Below are 24,238 nucleotides of genomic sequence, written 5' to 3' on the forward strand. Positions count from 1 at the left end.
TTTAATATTGGAATACAAACAATTGCGTGTAGTTCAGTCATTATCAGTTTATTAACGAATTCATAATTTGTTTTTCATAAAAATGTAGCATTTTCTTTACTCTTTCATAAAAAAAAATTAAAAAAATTATTCATTGCTGTTTCGAAGAAATTCTCGTACTCGTACTCGTAAGAAAACTGTGCACAATTTGATCTCTCCGTTCGGCTTCCATGGCGGTTGTTTACAAAATGCTATCGTTTGGTGTTATGACATAAATACATAGTGAAAGGTAATGAATTTCCCGACACGTGGGTGAAAAAAGTTTCCAAATCCGTCCACTAGGAGCGCCACAATGAGCAAAAGAATTTGTTCCAATATTAAATGAAGCAGACTTTACCACAATATTATACCACAAAATTTGAATTGTGTGGCCTGAGATATAAGGTGGTGTGAATAAGAAAATAGCAATTGCTTCGATAGCTTTACTTCGCTCGAACTTTAGAATGGCAAAATTTGAAAACATTTGCTCAACTAGATATGAAAAGGCAGAGTAGAACATTTACTTTCAACCAGCTCCGGATTAAAAATATGCATGCCATTCGAAGTGTTTGACTCACAAAACTGCTCGAAAATAGCAAAAGCAATTACTAAAGCTTTGTTCATATCAGCCATAGTAATTCTACAAAAATCGGACTTTTTGAACTTTTATCCTTCAAACTGCAATATCTCAGAAACTACGCTACATTTGATATTGAAATTTTGCAGAGCGATTGTTGAAATATCAAGTAAGCATGCCTAAAGTTTTTGAAAAGTTCTATCGATGGGATCAAAAGTTACGCGAGGTACAATATTTCAGGCATGAACCTGGACATGCAATTTCTATAGAATTTTGGAAGAATGTTTCCATAGGAAAATCCTATTTTATGTTTAACAACCAGTAAATCTATTTCAACCAAAAAATCAAGGCAATATCGCGAGATTATGGTTTCAAAACACAAATATATAGTTATGTACACAGCCCATTCCCGATAGCCCATTCACGCGAATCAGCGACCGAGACACATTCTCAGATTGCGAAACATAAACATTACTGCATCTTCACAAGAACTGCATCGATGCAGTAATCGGAAACCTGAGACGCGGCAATCTGATGGGAGAACACATCGGTTCCAGCGAGTTCCCAGCCGACCGGGGTAGTTTTTTTTCATCAGATTATGTTAGGTTGCTAGTTGGTCGGAAGACCAGAGTTAGTTCGAGTCGCTTAGTTGGATCAGTCAGATCGTTAATTGTAACCTATTAGTGATCTACCAATAAAAGTGAATAAATGTATTTTTTTAAAAATCCATCGAACTCAATAAAACCATAAGTATATAATTTATTCCATTTTATCTTTTCTTCATTGCTTTTGCCAGACATTTTTGACTGATTTGTGGATGGAAACGATATTGTTCTCATGAATCGTCCAAAATTCTATAGAAATCGCATTTCCAGGTCCATGCCTGAAATATTGCACCTCGTGTAACTTTTGATCTCATCGATAGAACTTTTCAAAAACTTCAGACATGCTAACTTGATTCTACAACAATCAAGCAAAATTATAATAAAAAATGTAGCGAAGTTTCTGAGATATTGCGATTTGAATGGAAAAAGTTCAAAAAGTCCGATTTTCGTAGAATTACTATATCTCAGACCACACAAACTCCAGAAAGCTCAAATTTTGTGATATAATAGTGTGATAGTTGATCTGTCTAACGCAGAAAATTTGATCAAAAAATATCATCAGAGTAAAAAGTTATGGAACTTCAAATTCGAAGTGACAGTGCGCGTGCTTTCAATTTCTATACAATTATGAACGGCACTGTATATACGGTAAAATTTCTAGCTCTACTTGTTTAAAGCCTGTATAAAAATAAACAAAACAAACAAAGAAATAGTTCTGCTTGTTTTTACTAAAAAAAAATCTAAATAAATGATACATCTAATTATATATGGTTAGTTTAATGAATCAGACTATTTTTTTTCCTTTCATCTACCTTATTGTTCAACAAAAGTCTCCAAAAGTATTTTCTATATCATCAACCTCCAGTTCAAACTGTAAAGCGCTGTATTTTCAAAATTTTCACTCTGCAGATATCAACATTGTAAACAGCTGAACGAAACTTGGAAACTGTCCAACAGAAAACGCAATTGTATCCATTTCTCTGTTGAGCAATAAACACAGGATTCTCAATGTACCCACCATATAACTGCTAGAAATGCAAACATAAACAGAACAGAACATTCAGCTACGGTATGATTCTCTGTTTTGGTTTCTTCGCCGGCGCGTCGTTCCTGACTTGGTCGTGGCCGATTTCCAAACGGAGAGCCAAACAGCCGAACGTCGCCACATGCGCACAGGGTGCGGATTTATGTCATATTAATTTCTGCATTCTGGCTACAAGACTGTTAGCAGCGGAATCTACTAAATCAAGTACCACAATTTCGTAGTGAGAAAATAAAATTTTCCGTGATCAATTTAGAAATTCGCCCTCATGTTAGCAGGTTTCGAAATACTCTAGAGAAACGTGTTATATTGATACTTTGATTTGAGATAATCCTGTCTGAGACATGTACCCGTGGAATTTTTCAATAAACTACCGATGGCTACCATTAGAAAATCTATACCCAAGTTCACTCGAATATTGATTTTACTTAGCCCTGAAAAGTGTCAAGCTCGGGCCGACATAAATCATAATTATAAAAAGTGTATTTAAAAGTTGGGAAGATTAAACTAATAAAACCGGAAATATTCTCGTAATATGATGGAGGCGACCGAAAACGGCGGAAATTCATCATACGAACCTCTTGAAGGCCGTAGAACCTTTGATATGGCTGACAGTCCACAAATGGAGGGCGGAGGGCCGCCCAAGGATCGCAAAAAGTTGGTATTCTTTGCTCTCATGACGGCTGGTGTTGGCTTCGTGTTACCGTATAACAGGTGTGTGATTTATTCAATCATTTTCAATATTGCTTCGGTTAATGAATGAATGAATTTGGTTGTACAGCTTCATCATCGCGTCTGACTATTGGCAATCGCGATTCCCAGGGCAGTCAGTAGCGCTGGACATGTCAATGACGTACATCATCGTGGCACTTTGTACGGTGCTGTTGAATAATGTTTTCCTGTCGTTGGCGCCTTTCCGTGTACGGATCGCTTTCGGTGAGTATTACACTTTTGAAAAAGATTGAAACTTTCTTTTAAACTAGGTTCTTAAGATTGTCCTCAAAACTACCCGGACTTCGATTCAGCTTAGCTTAGATTAGCTTGATTGAATACTCACATCCATTCAAAGGGGTTTGAACTAGAAACATTTTTTCAATATATTGTCTATGTTGTACAAAATATTGATACAGCAATTTTATGCATATTTGATTCAATCCAATATTCATATGTTTAGCTGTTCTTAACCTGATTTTAATAATTTCGAATCCCATGATCGCAGGTGTGGCTCAATAGAACGAGTTCCACATCACAAATGGTTGCTACTCTGTGATTGACCGAGGCCATCAATTTTGTACAAAGTTCAAAAGAATGGTAACTTGATTTAAATGAAAAACATAAACCACATTACTCTCAAAGTGTCGTAAGAAATAAGATCGTACCGTAAAACGGAGTAACTTTGATCACCGGGGTAAATATGACCAACAATAAACTTTTCCACATTATCATCAATAACTCAGGCTATAATTTGAATTTTCGAAAAATGTTTTCTACATTTGAAAGCCTATTAATAGAGTATCAAATAGGCAAAATTTCGTTTGTATTTGAAATTTTTTTTATGTTAGTAAAAATCAAATTTATAAATCTCAAAATATCTATTTTTTCCAAGGCTCGCAAACAAACAGCTCTCTTGATGATACCAAAAAGCATTTATAAGCAAACGGGTTGTTTAATGTGAAAGAACAACTTTTTTTCTTTGTATATGAATAGTTATAGTGCTATTTTTATAGTCATTTAAAGATAATTTTTATTATATTTATAAAATAAGGACATTTCCCAAGAACGAGCCCGTATTGGACAAATGGATAGGAACCTTATCAAATCGTTAACTTTGAAGAAAAAATGAAAATGGAAATAGTGGAAGGGTCTAGGGGAATGTGTAAAGGTAAAATTTCATTTGTATTTTGAAGCTCAAACTGTTTAGTTAATACTATAATTTTTGCCCCTAAATGTAGGCAGCTTCATAGTTCTTTTTTCGTTTATGAATATTTTTAAAATAAAACGTTAAAAATCAAGGTTAAATTGATAAACTAGCATATGTGAATATTATGAAGGTGTGTTGTATCCTTTATGATCAAGAAAACTCGTTAAAACCGACAGAATAGAGACTGATCAATATCACCCCAAAGCATCAAATTCTGAATAGAGACGAAAACGATTTTCAAATCAAATTTAAAGTAGTCTAATAAATTTTTGAATCCATGTTTTACGTTCATAGAAGTCCAGTACTGTTTTTTTTAAATTGTTTTTTAAATTTATTTATTTATTTCGCCAAACATTGTAGGCTACATATATAATAATTTAAAGCTAGGGATTACAATTTTCAAATAGGCTTAGTAATAATGATTTTTCTTTACATTTACAAAGTCAGGTTCTTCGGTGCCTGTTACCGTAAAAACTTTTTTTCAGCTGCTGTTTTGACATAGTTAAGTCTATGTTCTCATAGTATTTATTATAACTATACATTAAACAATTCATTGGACTACATTTTCTATAATCAGTTCGAGTAGAGGTTATAATGAAAAGATTTCTTGTTCTTAAATGACGGCAAGGACAATAAAAGTTTAATTGATTTAGTAGATAAGCAGACTGAACGCGCTGATTAATTATATCGTTTACGAAACAGATTGCAGCAAACTCTCTTCTTACACTCAATATTTCATGTTTATAAGCAGGCAACGTGATTCATAGCTAGGTAATTGGCTCTGAGACCATCCTAAATTTCGTAAAGCGAATAGAACAAATTGTTTCTGGACTGATTCCAAACGGCTTTTATGTGAAATTTGAAAAGGCGACACCACAACGCTACAATACTCAAGAATGGATCTAACATAAGCTGTGTACAATTTTTTTGTATTGTATATGGGTTTTTGAAATTATAACTAAAACGTTTTATAAATGCTAACATACTGTTTGATTTCTGAATTATTGAATTATAGTGATCTACAAAGGTAAGTTTTGAGTCTAATATAACTCCAAGGTCTCTCTTGTTGACTCTCTTGACATGATCATCTCCCAATTTGACAATTTAATATGACTGACAACAATATTTGAAGATTTTGCCACGTTAAGTTTGTGCAGACTTTTAATTTGTTAAATACATTAACTTCGTTTTGAAAGATTCTGAAGTCTTCTCCGCTATTTACTTTCATATAAAGCTTCATATCATCAGCATAAATTAGCACATTTGACTGCTTGAGAAGACAAGTTATATCATTAACGTATAAAATAAAAAATAGGGGGCCGAGATGGGAGCCTTGAGGCACACCAGAAGTAACGAAGATTTTTTTTAATATGTCTTTATTCGTACCAATTCATCATTACATTTATATTACATTATTACATTATATTAGGTGTTCAGTTCAATAATGAACTGTCCAGAGCCCTATAGTTTACTAATCACTAAATCGACTTAAATTTGCTGAGCACAATCAAGTTTTTTTTGTAGAAGAACATCCTGTAATGTCAAAAATATTTTAAACTTACAACTAAAAACTAAAACTATCCTAAAATTAAACTAATTATAGAGAGAACGAATCTCTGCGATGGAAGACTGCATCGATTTGCCTCTGAAGTTGGAGATGATTTTGTTGGCAATCTCTTCAATCGATTCAATGCCCGCAATCCGATGAAGATCTTCGGTGCTGTGCCAAGGTGGAAGCCGCAAAATCATTTTTAAAACCTTGTTCTGAATCCTCTGGATGGCTTTCTTCCTCGTCGCGCACCAGGTAGACCAAATCGGAACTGCATACATTATCGCTGTTCGGAACACCTGTTTGTAGATTAGCATTTTATTTCTCTGCCACAGTCGGGATTTCCTGTTGATGAGAGAATAAAGAGATTTAGTGTATTTATTACATTTAGATTGAATATCTTCAATGTGATTTTTAAAAGTAAGATTCTGATCAAGTGTAAGTCCCAAGTACTTCACGTGATCAGACCATTCTAATGAAACCCCATTAAAAGTTATGGAATGATTTTCATTAGGTCTTAAAAAATTTGCTCTTGGCTTATGCGGAAATAAAATAAGTTGAGTTTTTGAAGCTTTAGGAGAAATTTTCCATATTTTCAAGTAATTCAAAATGGAATTTAAATTTTGTTGCAATCTACTGCGTACCACTCGTAAATTTCGACCTTTGGCTGAAAGCAAAGTATCATCAGCAAATAATCTTCTACCTTTTCCTTCTGGTACATCAGGAAGATCAGAAGTAAAAATATTGTATAAAATTGGCCCAAGTATACTGCCCTGAGGGACACCAGCTCTAATGGGTGTCCTTTCAGAGCATGAATTTTGATAGCTTACTTGTAAGGTTCATCTAGTCAAATAATTTTGAATAATTTTGGTGAGATATACAGGAAAATCAAATCGAGCTAATTTAGCTACTTAACCTTTGTGCCAAACACTCTCAAAAGCTTTTTCAATATCAAGAAGAGCAACACCAGTTGAATAACCTTCAGATTTGCTAGCGTTAATCATATTAGTTACACTCAAAAGTTGATGTGTAGTAGAATGTCCATGACGAAAACCAAATTGTTCATCAGGGAAAATAGAATTCTGATTAATGTGAATCATCATTCTATTCAAAATAACTCTCTCAAATAGTTTACTTAAAGAAGGGAGCAAACTAATTGGTCGATAACTTGAAGGCTCTGAAGCACTTTTTCCAGGTTTCTAAATTGGAGTTACTTTTCCATTTTCCATTTATTGGGAAAATAAGCCAAGTAAAAACATTTATTGAAGATTTTTACTAAAAAATGTAAAGTGCTTTCAGGCAACTTTTTAATAAGAATATAGAAAATGCCATCTTCCCCCGGGGCTTTCATATTTTTTAATTTTTTTTGAAAATCAATTTAAGTTCATCAAAAAAGGTGATACGGTCAAAATTTGGTCAAGGGAAAACGCGTGTAAATCGATGAAATCGTTTATTTAAAAAAACCAAATTAAATTTCTTTTTCAAGTTTATTTAGTATAAAATTCAGGAAAAATATTCAGTTAGGCTTCCGCTTTTCTAAATCCGAATTGCCGGGACCTACGCTTAACCCCTGCTATCAGATTTTGTACAGCCAACTTATCCACCTTCTTCGCCGCAGAAAGCCAGTTTGCCTTGAACTGCTGCTCGTCCTTAGCATTTTTTTTTTGGCCTTCTTTAGGTTCCGCTTGACAATAGCCCAGTATTTCTCAATTGGGCGGAGCTCTGGCGTGTTGGGAGGGTTCTTGTCCTTGTGAACCACCTGCATGTTGTTGGCGGCGTACCACTCCATGGCCTTTTTACCGTAATGGCAAGATGCCAATTCCGGCCAAAACAGTACGGAACAACCGTGTTTCTTCAGGAAAGGCAGCAGACGTTTATTCAAACACTCTTTCACGTAAATTTCTTGGTTGACAGTCCCGGAAGCTATGAAAATGCTGCTTTTCAAGCCACAGGCACAGATGGCTTACCAAACAAGATATTTCTTCGCGAACTTTGACAGTTTCATGTGCTTGAAAATATCTGCTACCTTTTCCCTTCCTTTTCCCGTATTAAACTCCTGTCCCGAAAGCTGCTTGTAGTCGGCTTTGACGTAGGTTTCGTCGTCCATTACCTCGCAGCCATACTTCGTCAGCATCGTCGTGTGCAGCCTCTGGGATCGCATTTTGACCGTCGTATTTTGTTTATCATCGCAATTTGGAGTCACTACCTTCTTGTAAGTCGATAGTTCGGCTCGTTTTTTGGCTCGATGCACGGTTGTAGATGTAACACGTGCGATTTCGCGCGTGAGGATTCAGCCTCTCCCATACAACTTCCGCTTTCATCAAACGAGAGGTTTACGCGCCACCTCATATGAGGACCACTCGTCGAGGTTGATTGCCCGGCTAGACTCCCGACCTCAGGGCGGGTTGTCCAAATGGATCCGAAAAAGGACACGGAATAATTAGGGGAATGAGGATGCCAGGAAAATAGACCAGCAGTTGCACCGTGGTGCCAAAAGGATAGCTGGGACGCAAACCGTTGTTCTATCCGCTCGAAAAGCACTCGCTTGTGCATCTCGTCATGGGTGGAACTTACTTTCCTACCTTTTTCCTTTCCGTAATAGAGGCGTAAGCGAGGGAACTGTTTTCCCGAGCAGTTCAACCCGGAGTAAAATAAATAGATTCAACAAAAAAGAAAACTCTAGAAACTAAGCGGACAAAACACGTGAAATACCTTTCAAATCAGACGCAACTGTTCAGGGGAAAGCTGATTCAATTTACAACAACATCTTATGACGGAACGTAATAAATAAATACATTTATTTGGTTGACGATAACTATTTACAGCATGCTCGATTTTTATTCATAGACTACATTAGAGTTTTTATTGTAATTTTAAGGTTTGTTGTCGACTTCTATTTCAGATTACATGTTTGTTTTTATTGGTTCCTTTCTGTTGCTTTCCCTATCAGTTGTGCGGTTTTTAGTTTGAGAATAAACTTAAAACGGCGAAGCTTCTCAAAATGGGAAACTGTAACGTTGCAAAAGTTTCCAAAACTGTGTGTGTTTTAAAATATCATTGGGGCCAGAATATTTATATGCGCAAATATGTTTCGGATTTCATACTCACGAATTCGTATGGCTCAATGCCGTTTAAGTAGAGCGATCTGGCTCTTTGTCCGGGAAAAACTTACTGTTGTTGTTGTTGTTGTTGTTGTTGGAGCTGTTAGTGGAGTAAGCTGTTGGACCTTACATGGTGATGGTGGTGCTGATTCTTCGACGAATCAGGGGCGAATATCAATTAGCCGGATGTTTGGCGAACCGGCTGACGGAAAACCGTGTGGTGACGGACGGTTCCGCTTCCGACGTGGCCTCGTCGGCAAACCTTGAAGCCTCCCGTGGCTGGTGTAGCGAAGTTCCGATGGAGTTGCTTAGCAATCGCTAGAGCTGTTGTGGTGATGGCTCCCTTTAAATGAAATGTCGAATAGATTTCGACATAAATTAACATCACACAGTTCACACACAGAATTCTTAAGAATTTTTACCTTTTTGATGAAGGTTTACGCACAATGCACAACACGCACAACTATTTTCCCTATAGCTTTTCAATCTAGCCTAGAAGGAACGGAACAAGAACAATTAACGACAAATCCTCAAGACACTTCACGTGTATTCATACTTTCTAAGCTAATTCGCGAGACAAAAACAAAATGGAAATAATCCTCGCTACTGCCTAAACCACGGTCTGGATCAAAGTGATCGAGTTTCGTTCCGTTGATCCTCAGTTTGGTCGCAAGTAGGAAAATCCTTTGACCTTTGGAGGGGAAATCCGATGACCTACGAATCCGGTCAACGAACTTTCGAACCTGAGTTCGGGTACACCAGCTATACTCTCGGAATGACATTGGGAATCTCCTTGTGTCTTCCACAACAAGCCATCTCCCCCTTTCATAACCGAACCTCTTCGGATCTCTGAGAATATCTCGAGAGGTGACGCTCGATCACTTGAGTCATGAAAGCGGATGTTGTATGCGAAAGCAGATTAAAAGCTTGCATGAAATCTTGTACCAAGGATTGGATGGTATAACAATATGACGGAAAGCATGTCGACTGATCGTTTCATTAGAACGGCACAATATTGATAAACAAAAACAATAAATATTAACGGTAACTTATCTAATTATATGTACAGAATGTCTTATTTTCGATTCTAATAGTAATTTATATATACAGAAATGTAACCACGTTACATAGACGATACACCCAGCTTATTTGCGGCATCTCGGAGAGAGAGGTTAGGGTTTCGCTTGAAACTACCGGCAACTCTCTTTGTCGTCTCAGCGGCTTCCGGCAAAATTTTGATATGCTGCTCTTCTTCCTTGGACGGCGTTTTGACAACTGAAGAGTGAATTCCAAAATCAAAATAGGAGCAATATTCTACACACACACCTTCAAAATGAGGGGTGTTCAGGTTTTTTTAGCTGCAAAATTGAAAGAAATACGTCAAGTTGATATTGACCTAATTTTAACCGTATCACTTTAGAGGCAGAACGGTTCAAATGGGTCAAATTTCTCAAAAAAAGGGAAAGGAAAACAATGATCATATCAGAATATTGTTTGATTGCCATATATTAATTTCGTTACAAGAAAATTAGGTGGGTTGAGAATTAGGGGAGGTAGAGCGATTTTAGCCGATAGTAAAATTGACACAGGCCATACTGGTAACTTTTCTTTGTCTGGGCTTCCAAGGTGCGTCCAAAAAAATTGATAATGCAACAACACACGTTTCCTGTATTCATTATGGTTCACCAAAGTAATAACTCCCCTCAAAAGCCTCTAAAAAATAGCCCTAGACTTTAAATAATTTCACTTCACCTTTCGCCGGGCGAAGGCGAGGGTTTAACTATCATAATGCTATTATGAGACAGTTCTTATAATACAAATTTTATTTTCTAGGTTATGCGGTATCATTTACGACACTTGTTTTCGTGGCACTTTGCGAAGTAGCATGGCACATGTTTACCGCCAAAACAGCATACTCGGTCAATCTAGCGGCAGTCTCCCTAGTGGCGATGGGATGCACAATCCAACAATCCAGCTTCTACGGTTTTGCCAGTATGTTACCGAAACAGTATACCCAGGCCGTCATGGCAGGTGAAAGTAAGTTCTTCTCTTAGTGACCCAATACCAGTTTTGTTTAATAATTCGTTTTTCTTCCTCCAGGTATTGCTGGATTCCTAGTATCTTCCAATAGAGTCGTTACTAAGCTTTTGATCAAGAGTGATCGGGCATCGACCGCCATTTTTTTCCTCACGTCAACTGTCTACATTGCATTCAGCTACGTTCTGCATTCCATCACTAGCCACTCGCCATTTGTACGTTACCACATCAAGGCTTGTGCCAAAATTGTTCTCCGACCCGACGATGATCATGCGCTGGTAAATTTGTTCTAGCAAGATCCTGGTAACATTTTTCATAATGGATGTTTTTCTAGGGTGACACAATAGACGGAGATCTGTCGAATGCTCGGTACGGAGTTTTAGCCCTGGAGTCGAGCCCTCCGGTTCATATACCACCGGGCACAAATGCGCTCAGTTTCAGGTAACAGGAATATTAAACAATTTGTGTTTTACCAAATCGCTTTAACTTACGGACTTTTCACGATGTAGCAATCCTGTGTATGAACTGTCAAACCCAAGCGGAGGTGAAAACGTATTGGAGACAAATATAACCAATCTGACATCTACCACCACAACCGTGTCAACAAATGCGACAAATCGACCTGTAACTTCGCCGACATCGGCCACGGCCTCTCACGATGTACCAAATGTAGCGTTTAAGGTGGAGCATGTGATGACACCGGATATCTGTAGCTCGAGTCGACTTGGAAGCTTCCGAAGTGAGTTAACATTGATATCGGTAGTATCTTCGTGATGTAAAGATCCTTATCCTTTTCGCAGGTGGTCTGGAATCTCGCTGGAAGGTGGCTCATGCTATCTACCCCTATATGGCCTGTATCGCGCTTGCGTACTGCGTTACGCTGTCGTTGTATCCAGGTATAGAATCTGAAATAATATCCTGCAACTTGGGAACATGGATGCCTGTCTTGCTGATGTTCACTTTCAACACATCGGATGTTATCGGCAAGCTGTTGGCAGCTGTTCCTTACAGTTGGTCGAGAAGACAACTAATTTTAATGTCGGGACTGCGGGCACTTTTAGTTCCCCTGATTTTGCTGTGTTGCTCGCCCCGTGAGCAACCTGTTATTGCAGGAGAAGCTTCGGCGTTCGTATTTACTGCTGCGCTTGGAGTCACGAATGGTTTGGCGGGCAGCTTACCGATGATGCTGGCACCAGATAAGGTATCTGCCACGTTGAAAGAAGTAACCGGAAACATGATGACGCTCTCCTACAATATAGGGCTGACAGCAGGTTCGCTAGTCGGATACGTGTTCGAATCAATGCTTGGGCCACAGCTACCTAATCCGTGTCCACAGTATCCTTTCGTTCCTCCAAAACCCAATCAACCACCTTTCAACAACATAAGTTTAAGCAGCACCACTTCAACAACTACAGTGGCTTCGGCAATTGTAACGACTTTAACTGCTACTTTTCTCCAAACTAGTTCATCTACAATCTCACCCGAGTCTTCAACTAGCATATCACTCTCCAGTACTTCGACACAGATTGCGTCAACTGCTGTCACCAATCAGATGCCAACGAGTGCAGATTACGATGTCACTAGCTCAATAGACACCAATAGTTTGGTGACAGTAGCAACTATGATGTTCTACAATACCACACAGGCATGGCTCGATTCCACCACTAACGCTGCGCGTTCAAAGTTCTACGATTAAGTACCACTGACTCGAAGGCGTTATCAATGGCTTTTTATGTTTCAAGAGGGGAAGCATTGAGCTGAGTGTTGTGTATTGGAAATCCAGTTTTGGCATTTTCATCTGATGCATTGTTCCGGTACTTCAAGTAGCGCGGTTATGTTTATTGTCCGGGGTGAACAAACGCTACATCCACCACGCTGAATGATTTCTTATACCAAATTTCATGTTCCTTTTTTCTTATAAAGTCTACAATAACCTTATTCTAGACATTGTGTAATAAGGTTAAATCAAACCGAAACTCTTAAGTCATTGGAACAATGGAATCTAGAGAAAATGTTTTACTAAATCATTGGTCTAGTATCGATCATATTATGTACATAAATGTATAGGATCATAGGTTTTCAAAATAAATGGCTGGTTATTAAACCTTCTGCAATGTGTCTACAACACAATACTTTTCTAACTAACATCAATAAATTGTCGCTCAACTTATTGAAAAGACAACCAAATATGTTGGATTTAAGTTCTATACTCGAACATCGATTGCGATGATATGAAGAATTATTTTCAGTGATATTATTAGTTCCAAACAAGGTAAAGTTCGGCTAACTCAATAGTAATAAATTTGCTAAGATGAAAGTATGATGATGCGAGAGAATGTGAGTTGGTGGCTGTTGCAGGTGCTTTTATAGCGTAGTAAGTGTTAATTAGTGGAACAAAAAACAAATCTTAGCAAAACTGCTGAAAACCCATCTCAAAGAGAAACATACGTTTTTAGCTAGACCGTGAAAATTGAAAAAAAGCATCGAGAAAAAGACGAATGCATATTTATATTTAATGATATTCCTCCTACACATTGGAGCTGTAATTGGGATTTGTGTAAAAATAATAAAAGCATTCGAAACCTGCAAAAAATAAATAAACTAGAGTATTTTAATCTACTGAAATGTAGAACTGTGTTTTTTCCTAAGCACATCACATACCATTCTCTTATTCTCGTTATCTTCTTGCTTTTTATTCTAGGGGGTTGTAAGTTATTTATTATCGGATTCCAGATCTTTTTTCACACAAATGTAGCAATTTCTTCATACTTTTAAGAAAAACAACGGATAACATTATTTTTCACGGTTTCGAAGGATTTCAGATTTTTTTCTGACACACACAACATCGTTTTAGCTATCATATTCCACTAGGTCTTCATCTGATTGATGTCTTTGACAACCTGTCCAAAACATCACGGGATGGTCGTGGGATCGATGAACGGTGGAATTCATTTTTTTATAGTTCCGACGCCATTGTCTTATTTGTAACGAAAACTGTCTTTTTTTGCCTTAGCTTCAAGTGCCCTGCCAAATCATAGATTCACGTGCAAACTTGTTGGCAAAAACAAATTTAAATTTAGCTGGAACATTCTCCTGAGCCGTTGCCATGTAAAATTTTTGACCTGGGATGTTCCCGAAGTAAGCCTTGACATAGGTTTCATCGTCTATCAGTAGACACCCGTCAAACTTGTTCAGCACCTGGGCGTATCTTCCGAGCACGGATTTTGGCCACAGTATTCTGTTTATAGTCCGATTTGGGTGTTTGCTAGCTCGATCCGACTTGATTTCTTCCCGGAGTCGAATTCTCCTCACAGTACTATGGACAGCACCGAACTTTCTGGCCAAATCACGGTCCGACAGATTGGAATGCCTCTAAATCGTCTTCAAAATCTTACCACGCAGTTTTTGGTCGACAGGTCGACTCCGACGATTGCCTTGAGGCTTCCGAATCGTCGTTAATGTTTCCTTATACCGTTTGATGACGCGCCATACGGTATCTCTGGCCAATTTCAGCTGATTAGCTAGCTTAGATGTAGACCACAATGGATTTTCCAAAAAACTGTGCAAAATTTTGTCCCTTCCATGTTGATTGTTTGCAAAGAACAGTCGATTTGCGGAATGTCGAAAATACATACGTAAAGCTGACAAAACACGCGGGTGCTAAAAACTTCCAAATCCGTTCACCAGGAGCGTCACAATATGAGCAACAGTTTGTTCCAATTCTAAATGAAGAAATATTATTTCCCTGTCTATTTCCTGTTCTTTTCAAAAAGTGTTGATATAGACTTAAGCTCACAATTGAAAACATAAAAAAACGAATTTGACTCATTAAAGCCAAAAGCACAGCTAAAAGTATGAGCGGTTTCAAATAAAGGAATTACAAAATAAAAACAACTGAATCAAAGCAATCGAAAGATTCCTTCTAATTCAACCACGGTAAATGGAAAGTTCATACATCGGTATTTCGATAGCAACTTACTACCTTCTTCAGTGAGCGTTTTCGATTGATATTAATCGAAAACGCTCACTGAAGAAGGTAGTAAGTTGCTATCGAAATACCGGTATATGAACTTTTCATTTACCGTGGTTGAATTAAGAGGAATCTTTCGATTGCTTTGATTCAATTGAATCATTCAACCAAGAAGGCTCACACACAGCAGAGTGAAATAAAAACAACTAGGGTAAATCTTAACCACAACTTCTAGCTGATTTTCGGATTTAATCACAGGGATCAAAATTATGAGCAAACATTCAGTGAAATTGATCAAAAACAGAGTTCAGTTGATATGTTTATTTATCTATTTTAATTTTTGATACATCAAACAGAACATCTTTATGGAAGATCTTATCCTAGGTTAGACTAGAGCATTTAGCAGACAACACTGTATGCAGATACGTACTTATGCGGAATTTTATTCGAGAATATTAATAGGTATTTTTTAGGTTTTCGCAGCACCACGTCAAACATTGGCTTCTGGTTTAGAATTTCACCGATATAAAGTTAACTGTTCCTTGAGGTCTTGTTCGTTGATATCTGAACCGAGGCTGAAATCTTCGTTTTGCTTCTTCAAGAGTTCGAATATAGCTGCAAGTTGTTCACATTCAATTCTAGAATATAAAAATAAATGCTCTATGTATATTTTTTGTTATTTTGGACAAATATTTCGTAAGGTGTATTTCTGAATAAATAGAATAAAAATTGACAAAACTGAAAAGCACAGTCGCAAGATTTTGTTCTTTAGATTTTATTTTTGGTTTTGTAATTAATTCACAAAGTTGGTTTTCGCGACAGCTGTCACTAGCACAGACATCTTTATCAACGATTTTCGTGGACGTATTTTGAAGATAGTCTTAACCCTTTAATGCATGACTTTTTTTAAATGAGAATTGCAGTTATTGATTCAGTGGAATAATAACATTTTAATTCGAATAACACAAATCAACAGGTTTTAAGTCGTTCTTTTGAGTATTATAAAAGTTATGGCCCATCAAAGTTGAAAAATATTTTTTTTAAATCTTAATTCATTTCAATACGAATTTGCAAATTTCTTCCAAACCTTGTCAATTGGGTGCAGGAAGGTGTTTGTGATTGATTGAGGTTAAAAAATGTGATAGAATTTGCGAATCTGAAGAAATATCAGCAATTTTCTAAAAACTACTTTTTTCGAAAAAATAAATAAATTTGAATTTTGCATTTTTTCCGCATACTTTGTTCGATATCTCACGGAAACATTGAAATACCGTAACAAAAATACCATGGGCTAATTCCTTTTAATCTCTAGAACATTTTTTGTCCATACACCTTTCAAAAATATCCACGCGTTTCCGAGATATTTGGGTTTAGATTAGTGTTGTTTTAAAACAACACTATGCATTAAAGGGTTAAGACAATCGTCAAAAAAGAAAGCATCAAGGCGGAATTGTAGAATTCTTGGTAAAATTTATGTAGTTGTAGTAGAGTTCTATACGATGGTTTGTTACAAGTTGTATCTCATTTATAAGGTCTATCACAGCGATCCTGGATAAGACCGACTATTGAGTTCTTTTAACATGGATTTTGACCGCGAAGTGAATCTTTGTCCAGAAATTTGTGAAGAAAGTTATAATTGGTCACCTCCTTGAGAACCGATAGAACAACAAAATCTACAAATAGTTATAATATTTTAATTGCCCTGAAGCAGAAATTCGTTAAAAAGTATCCGATTTGCAGAGAGCTTTTTTGTATAAAGACAATGCACTGTATGATAAAAGCATTTTGACCAAGACCAAATCCTACAAATTTACTTGGAATAGTTATGTTTCCTCTATTAGCGCGTTAGTTTACTTGATTTTTTCACTCTGTCACTCTGTAGTGAATTTTTATGTCAAAAAAAACTTTATTAAAACCCCTTGTTGATCGAGCTTTTGGGCAATGGACATAGTAATACCAATATCAGAAAATATTTAAAAAAAATTAGTTCGTTTGATAAACTTCACGTGATAAAACTGGTTACGGTTGAGCCAGATAGTAGCGAAAAGCATAGAAATTTTAATCTGTGGTGCAGTATCGTGATACAAAAAATCATTTGGCCAATCATTTGAGGCAGTGACAGCGCGCGTTTTGCGACACTCTTATAGAAGAATTAAAAAAGAGCAAGTCGTTTTATAAAAAGTTCTTATAGTGTATAAGTGCTTTTTTGGGAATTATAAATTCACTATTTTTCGTGGTCCGTTGCGAAAAAGCTGAAAGGTTTGAGGACATTCGGAGCGAAGGTGGACAATGTTAAGTGATTTAACGAATTTTCGATCCGGTGCAGCCAAATTGGCACTTATTGGCACGATTTTAGGCACGTCACGTCGTTTACCAATTATGCCGAACGTTTAGAATTTCTCTTTTCATGCAATAGTATTGCGGACGATAAGAAAAGAGATTTATTTTCAACTTTTTGATCGAGTGTTTGGGCAAGTAACATCCCGATCAGGAGGAAAAATCTAAATTATATCTAGAAGAGATATTTTGATACTCAATTTTTTCTATCAAAATTAGTTATAAATCAGTACTCGTAGGATGTTAAAATATCTCAAATTGTATCAAAAATTGTATTGTATTTCTGATCGGGAAATTAATACCAATATGAGAGAATGTAAACAAGCAGCGATAATGGATAATCAAACTAATAAAACACGACCGCCCTCTTTTCCTGTGGACCTGGAACCGAAAAACACGCTTTTTACTTTTATAGAGAAGCCCTGGGTTTATTACCCTCGAAGCGGGTTGTAAATTTTTGCGGAAGTCGTATGGTTTATAAATACAGAGAGTTCGGGCGTTATCTAAAAACATCTGGACGTAGAATGACGGTTCATTGAGATTAGAAAAGGCAATTGATTTATTTCAAGATGTGTTCAAGGTTATTATTAACAGTTTTCATTCCCTTGGATAAAAGCTGGACTGACAATTTACTGAAGTTACACATTTTTGGTAATTCCATGTTATTGAATTTGACGAAGAAACTCGAAACAGTTATAAAAGATTTAGTGAGCAGCCAAATAAACCTGTTTCTTTTTTTCAAAAGCTTTTCAAATAAAAAACCAGACAAAATTGGGTTTAAAAATGCTGCCACTGAAAAGTCGCCGATCAATTATTAAATAAATAAATGCAGATGACTTAAATAATGGTCAAATTGATGAAAACATTGATGAATTACAATTACTTTTTTTCTTAGTCTTTTCATAAAACGTTCCTTGAATGTTTACCTTCTTTTCAAATTAGAATAATTGTAAAATAACTTACTTTTTCTCTTCCTCGCGTTGTTCATTCGTAAGGGTATTTTCGAGAGACCGGATTCTTGCAGATTTAAGCTGTCCCATAGATTCAATGCGAAGACTCTCATCTTCGCTGCTTTCTTCGCATTCGTTCTGGACCTGACCCAAAGCGAGAATTAATGAGTGAAATATGTATGACCTTGACGTCCGCACATACCTTTGAATGATCTTCCATGGGATCGTAATTTTTCGCTGCGTCCTCAGAACGTGTAATCCAGCCTAGGTATACAGTTAAAATAACTACTGCGACAGATATTGCAATGCTGAAAATATAAAAAGCTGATAAATTACTAAAATAAATGACTAAATTTTCCAAATTGTTCATTCTGGCTTGAAAAGAGCTTGTTTTTGCGTCCACAGCAGAAAATTATTTTCGGTTTTGTTTTGCTCCGCTTTTTATCAATGATATGCCCTTTCTCATGGAGATCTGGAGATCACTTCTCACTTGTCACTGGTCGTCATGTTCAAAGCAGAAGTGAGAAGATTTTACACGCTTATCGTCGAAAACTCGAACGATGTTTTATTAGCAGAAACATCAAATTTGCAGAATATTTATGGGCTTTTGTCTTATGTCTGCCCACATCTAATAATGAACATTAATTATACTAACTGATTTGTCATTTTTGTTTTTAAACTTGCTGTTCCTGATGTTTTGACGTCCTATTTCTGATTATTTTCTTATAATTCTGTTTTCTTTTATCTTGTTAACGTTTTCAGTGTTAAAAGTTCAAGATGAGGTTTATGAAATTTATGAATTGCTGAGGACATCCACGTAAACATCGACGCAGTCATGTTCAAAAATCGCAAACCTTATTAAACGTTTTCAAAATTTTGTATTTATCTTGAAAAATTAAAGACACTGCGCTACAATTCGATTAAAATGTCTTTTAAATGACTCTTCGCAAATGTTTTGAATATCACTCGGTGGTAAAAAATGAGGTACTTTCTCGTTAAAATCGTTTAAAAATCTCAAAATAACAAATTGTGGTCTTCAAAGCATGTGTGTGTGGAATCATTTAAAGGGAATTTTGATTACATTTGTAAAAAGGGATTTTGTACCGATTCGCTAGAACAAATCAAGAAAATTCTCATAAGAGCTGACAGATTGAGCTCAAAATTAGTAAAATGCCTTCTACTAGACCAAGGAACAATTAAGACCCATAAATTAATAAAAGGCATCATAAAAACTAAAATCATGAACTTAAACTGTACAATGATTGGCGAATAACACGTAGAGATATTTATTTTAGCGCTTTCTACGAATGCGCTACACTTAGAAAAATAACCAAATAACTTTAAACTTAACAATAATTAATTATATATATATATATATATATATATATATATATATATATATATATATATATATATATATATATATATATATATATATATATATATATATATATATATATATATATATATATATATATATATATATATATATATATATATATATATATATATATATATATATATATATATATATATATATATATATATATATATATATATATATATATATATATATTATATATATATATTTATTTATTTCACAATATTTGCAGATGCTTCAAATTAGTTACAGAAATTAAACTATCCTATTCTAGATTTGAAAACAGATTTCGAAATATTTTAATCAAATTCACTAGCAACTTCATTAAATCTAACACAAAATATTTACATCTAAAGGGTTATTTTGATCGTATTGAGTTCGGCGATGAGAAAGCCTTAGCAATTCCTGGGATCGAGTAGTTCTTAGAAGAGTATAAAACGGCAGAAGAGATAACAATTCTGGACAATCTACATTATTCTGCAAGATTTCGAAAATTAAGAGTCGTTGTAAGAAAACGCGCCTTGATGCCAGCGTCGATAAGAGAGTCGATAAGAGAGTTTCAAGCCATTTTGATCGTCCACTCGCATCTGAATGATCAGCGAGCTCATCACAATGTTGTGTATGAGCAACCAAGCCACGAATACGGTCTTCGTAACCAAGCCACTATCTCTCTAAGCCGACCTAATTCTGAAATGACCCGGAAAGCATTCCCATACTACAGTAAACTTCTGTACAATCATCTACCAAGAGCTCTAAGAGATGAAACGAACAAAACAAAGTTCAAAAAAATGCTGAAGCGACACATCAGATTTAAGCTAGGAAGTTATTTCAATTAACGTTATATAAACTAACGTTAAAAAATCCCGATGATTCTAAGTATTGGGCCGCAGTCAATAAGCGCTTCCTTTAAAGAAATTTATCTCGCTGGAAGCAACGCAGAAACATACCTCCCACCATTCGTCTGTTTTGATTGGCACCAGCTGTTATTAGAAGTCTCACATTTTTTTTCTTAAAACTTCTTTCGTTTCCGCTGCCACCGCCGCCACCACCAAAACCGCCCACACCATCGCCGCCACCCAACGCTTTCATCAACCACCGCCACAATTGCTCACATCGATTTACCTAACTGAAAATTCACCACCATCGCTTTATGAGTAAATTACATTGAATTTTGAAAGTGTTTATGATGTAAAAATGTGAAGTGAAAAACAATATTGTAAAACCATTTTTAGAAAAAAATCAAAAATAAAGAATGGTGGAAGGTTTTGCGCCCACTGGAGAAGGACCTCACAGGAGGTACACTCCCGCGGGCTTTTCTCTGCTCATAGTAAAAAAAAATTATTTGAAATTCGGAAGTTACTGCTGTTTGAACTTTTAGGACCGACTATTTCTGGGCCATGATATGTTAAGTGTGATATCTCAAGCGGCCTGTAAAATTATTAAAAAAGACATAAAGAACGAAAAATTTGACCAAATTACACACGATATATGTACGATGGCTACAACTAAGAATGTTGAAGATCCAATGGATTCCCTCACACGGTAGGAATTGACGGAAACGAAAATGCGGATATCTTAGCAAAACAAGGACGAGATGGACCAATATTACTGCAAAACAAATTACGACTAGAAGACGCATACAACAGATTCAACTAGAGTCTTTGGAATCCACAAATCTATGGTACTAAAACATGGTACAACACGACAGAAAAGGAATGAAATTCTACGAATTTCAGTCGAACTTCTCCACTAAACCCTGGTACTGGAATATCGATTTCACATTATGATTGGAATCGATATTCCAATCTGCTCGAAATGATCCAAGATTTTAATGAAGAAAAATTGAGAGAAATTCTCATTTTCCTCGAAAAAGCACGATTGAAAATCTAAGCAGTTCAGAAAGGAAGTGGAAAACAAATGGAAAAAGGAACATCCCTATTTTAACAACATGCAACACGACTGACAAAATTTTCGTAATAGTGGTGATATAGAGTACCAAACTCTCGGCCATCAACTCAAATACATACATACATAAGTGTGATGCGATTTGATGTTTACTGGGAAAACTTTTCTCAACTTACAATTATGTTTTCTCAGATGGATTTTCCGAATTGTTTTGTAAAAACAACTTGATCCCAGGAATTCCCAATCAAAGCAACTTGAACAGCGTTTTCAGTTTCTCCTTCGCCGCGTTGAGTATGTCAGGTTTAAGCGATTCACATACATTTTCATCAAATGTGGTTCATCGCATTGAATCGCATTCACCGCATTGAATCGTATTCACCGCATTGCATCGCATCGTATTCACTATGTCATCGGCCAAAGACGTTGGTACCATTTTTGACAAAAAGTTCAACTTTTCCCAGCATATTTCCACGACAGTAGCCAACATTTTCGCGGTTCTTGCTGCATACGACGGAACACTCAGTGTTTAGTGACTTGTATTTATAGTCTGAAATCACTGTATTGTGCTCTTGTGCGTAGCATTCTCGAATTTGGAGGGCAAATTTGGGCCTCCATATCAGGTGGTGCAATCGAAAAAAAAAAGAGAGTACATCGATGCTTCGTCAGATACGTTCTACGCCTGCTACGTTTGAACGACGCCCATAAACTTCCGAATTACGAACAACATTGCTTGCCACTAAATCTATCGACGCTGGCATCAAGGCGCGTTTTCTTACAACGACTCTTAATTTTCGAAATCTTGCAGAATAATGTAGATTGTCCAGAATTGTTATCTCTTCTGCCGTTTTATACTCTTCTAAGAACTACTCGATCCCAGGAATTGCTAAGGCTTTCTCATCGCCGAACGCAATACGATCAAAATAACCCTTAGATGTAAATATTTTGTGTTAGATTTAATGAAGTTGCTAGTGAATTTGATTAAAATATTTCGAAATCTGTTTTCAATCTAGAATAGGAAGTTTAATTCTGTAACTAATTTGAAGCATCTGCAAATATTGTGAATAAATATAATTAATAATATATCTATATATAAATATATATATATATATATATATATATATACTATAATATATATATATATATATATATATATATATATAATATATATATATATATATATATATATATATATATATATATATATATATATATATATATATATATATAATATATATATATATATATATATAATAATATATAATATATATTATATATATATATATAGATATATATATATATAATATATATATATATATATATATATATATATATATATAGTATATATATATATATATATATATATATATATATATATATATATATATATATAATAGTATATATATATATATATATATATATATATATATATATATATATATATAATATATATATATATATATATATATATATATATATATATATATATAGTATACTATATATATATATATATATATATATATAAAATATATATATATATATATATATATATATATATATATATATATATATATATATTTTTATTTATTTCACAATATTTGCAGATGCTTCAAATTAGTTACAGAAATTAAACTATCCTATTCTAGATTTGAAAACAGATTTCGAAATATTTTAATCAAATTCACTAGCAACTTCATTAAATCTAACACAAAATATTTACATCTAAAGGGTTATTTTGATCGTATTGAGTCGGCGATGAGAAAGCCTTAGCAAATTCCTGGATCGAGTAAGTTCTTAGAAGAGTATGAAAACGGCAGAAGAGATAACAATTCTGGACAATCTACATTATTCTGCAAGATTTCGAAAATTAAGAGTCGTTGTAAGAAAACGCGCCTTGATGCCAGCGTCGATAGATTTAGTGGCAAGCAATGTTGTTCGTCATTCGGAAGTTTATGGGCGTCGTTCAAAACGTAGCAGGCGTAGAACGTATCTGACGAAGCATCGATGTACTCTCTTTTTTTTTTCGATTGCACCACCTGATATGGAGCCCAAATTTGCCCTCCAAATTCGAGAATGCTACGCACAAGAGCACAATACAGGTGATTTCAGACTATAAATACAAGTCACTAAACACTGAGTGTTCCGTCGTATGCAGCCAAGAACCGCGAAAATGTTGGCTACTGTCGTGGAAATATGCTGGGAAAAGTTGAACTTTTTGTCAAAAATGGTACCAACGTCCTTTGGCCGATGACATAGTGAATACGATGCGATGCAATGCGGTGAATACGATTCAATGCGGGTGAATGCGATTCAATGCGATGAACCACATTTGATGAAAATGTATGTGAATCGCTTAAACCTGACATACTCAAACGCGGCGAAGGAGAAACTGAAAACGCTGTTCAAGTTGCTTTGATTGGGAATGTCCTGGGATCAAGTTGTTTTTACCAAACAATTCCGGAAAATCCATCTGAGAAAACATAATTGTAAGTTGAGAAAAGTTTTCCCAGTAAACATCAAATCGCATCACACTTAATGTATGTATGTATTTGAGTTGATGGCCGAGAGTTTGGTACTCTATATCACCACTATTACGAAAATTTTGTCAGTCGTGTTGCATGTTGTTAAAATAGGGATGTTCCTTTGTTCCAATTTGTTTTCCACTTCCTTTCTGAACTGCTTAGATTTTCAATCGTGCTTTTTCGAGGAAATTGAGAATTTCTCTCAATTTTTCTTCATTAAAATCTTGGATCATTTCGAGGCAGATTGAATATCGATTCCAATCATAATGTGAAATCGATATTCCAGTACCAGGGTTTAGTGGAGAAGTTCGACTGAAATTCGTAGA

The 24,238-nt window shown here is 35.6% G+C and overlaps 3 protein-coding genes across 5 annotated transcripts in view; 1 reads left to right on the forward strand and 2 right to left on the reverse strand.

The window, feature by feature from the left end:
• LOC129741787 (WW domain-binding protein 2) overlaps positions 1 to 2,137 on the reverse strand; it is a 35,757-nt gene extending 33,620 nt beyond the window's left edge. Inside the window, exon 1 of the mRNA XM_055733572.1 lies at positions 2,013 to 2,137. The gene's annotated coding sequence lies outside the window, so the exon portion shown is untranslated. The remainder of the gene's footprint in view (positions 1 to 2,012) is intronic.
• Positions 1,214 to 13,482, forward strand: LOC129741786 (equilibrative nucleoside transporter 4). Of its 2 annotated transcripts, XM_055733569.1 has the most exons (8): positions 1,214 to 1,345; positions 2,110 to 2,956; positions 3,024 to 3,178; positions 10,647 to 10,850; positions 10,914 to 11,128; positions 11,185 to 11,291; positions 11,360 to 11,589; positions 11,651 to 13,482. In XM_055733569.1, exons 2-8 carry the CDS (start codon positions 2,778 to 2,780, stop codon positions 12,544 to 12,546), a joined length of 1,986 nt encoding a protein of 661 aa, XP_055589544.1. In that variant the 5' UTR covers positions 1,214 to 1,345; positions 2,110 to 2,777; the 3' UTR covers positions 12,547 to 13,482. The 2 variants fall into 2 exon arrangements, with proteins under 2 accessions (XP_055589544.1, XP_055589545.1); XM_055733570.1 differs by lacking the exon at positions 1,214 to 1,345 and having other exon boundaries at positions 2,099 to 2,956.
• On the reverse strand, positions 4,526 to 18,549 carry LOC129741788 (matrix-remodeling-associated protein 7). Of its 2 annotated transcripts, none has more exons than XM_055733574.1 (3): positions 18,310 to 18,549; positions 18,121 to 18,251; positions 4,526 to 6,057 (listed from the first exon to the last, which is right to left on the reverse strand). In XM_055733574.1, exons 1-3 carry the CDS (start codon positions 18,475 to 18,477, stop codon positions 5,757 to 5,759), a joined length of 600 nt encoding a protein of 199 aa, XP_055589549.1. In that variant the 5' UTR covers positions 18,478 to 18,549; the 3' UTR covers positions 4,526 to 5,756. The 2 variants fall into 2 exon arrangements, with proteins under 2 accessions (XP_055589549.1, XP_055589550.1); XM_055733575.1 differs by lacking the exon at positions 4,526 to 6,057 and adding an exon at positions 15,127 to 15,458 and having other exon boundaries at positions 18,310 to 18,540.
• Positions 18,550 to 24,238: the final 5,689 nt, after the last annotated feature.

Source organism: Uranotaenia lowii, chromosome 2 (genome assembly GCF_029784155.1).
Source record: "Uranotaenia lowii strain MFRU-FL chromosome 2, ASM2978415v1, whole genome shotgun sequence".
Classification (NCBI taxonomy): Eukaryota; Metazoa; Arthropoda; class Insecta; order Diptera; family Culicidae; genus Uranotaenia; species Uranotaenia lowii.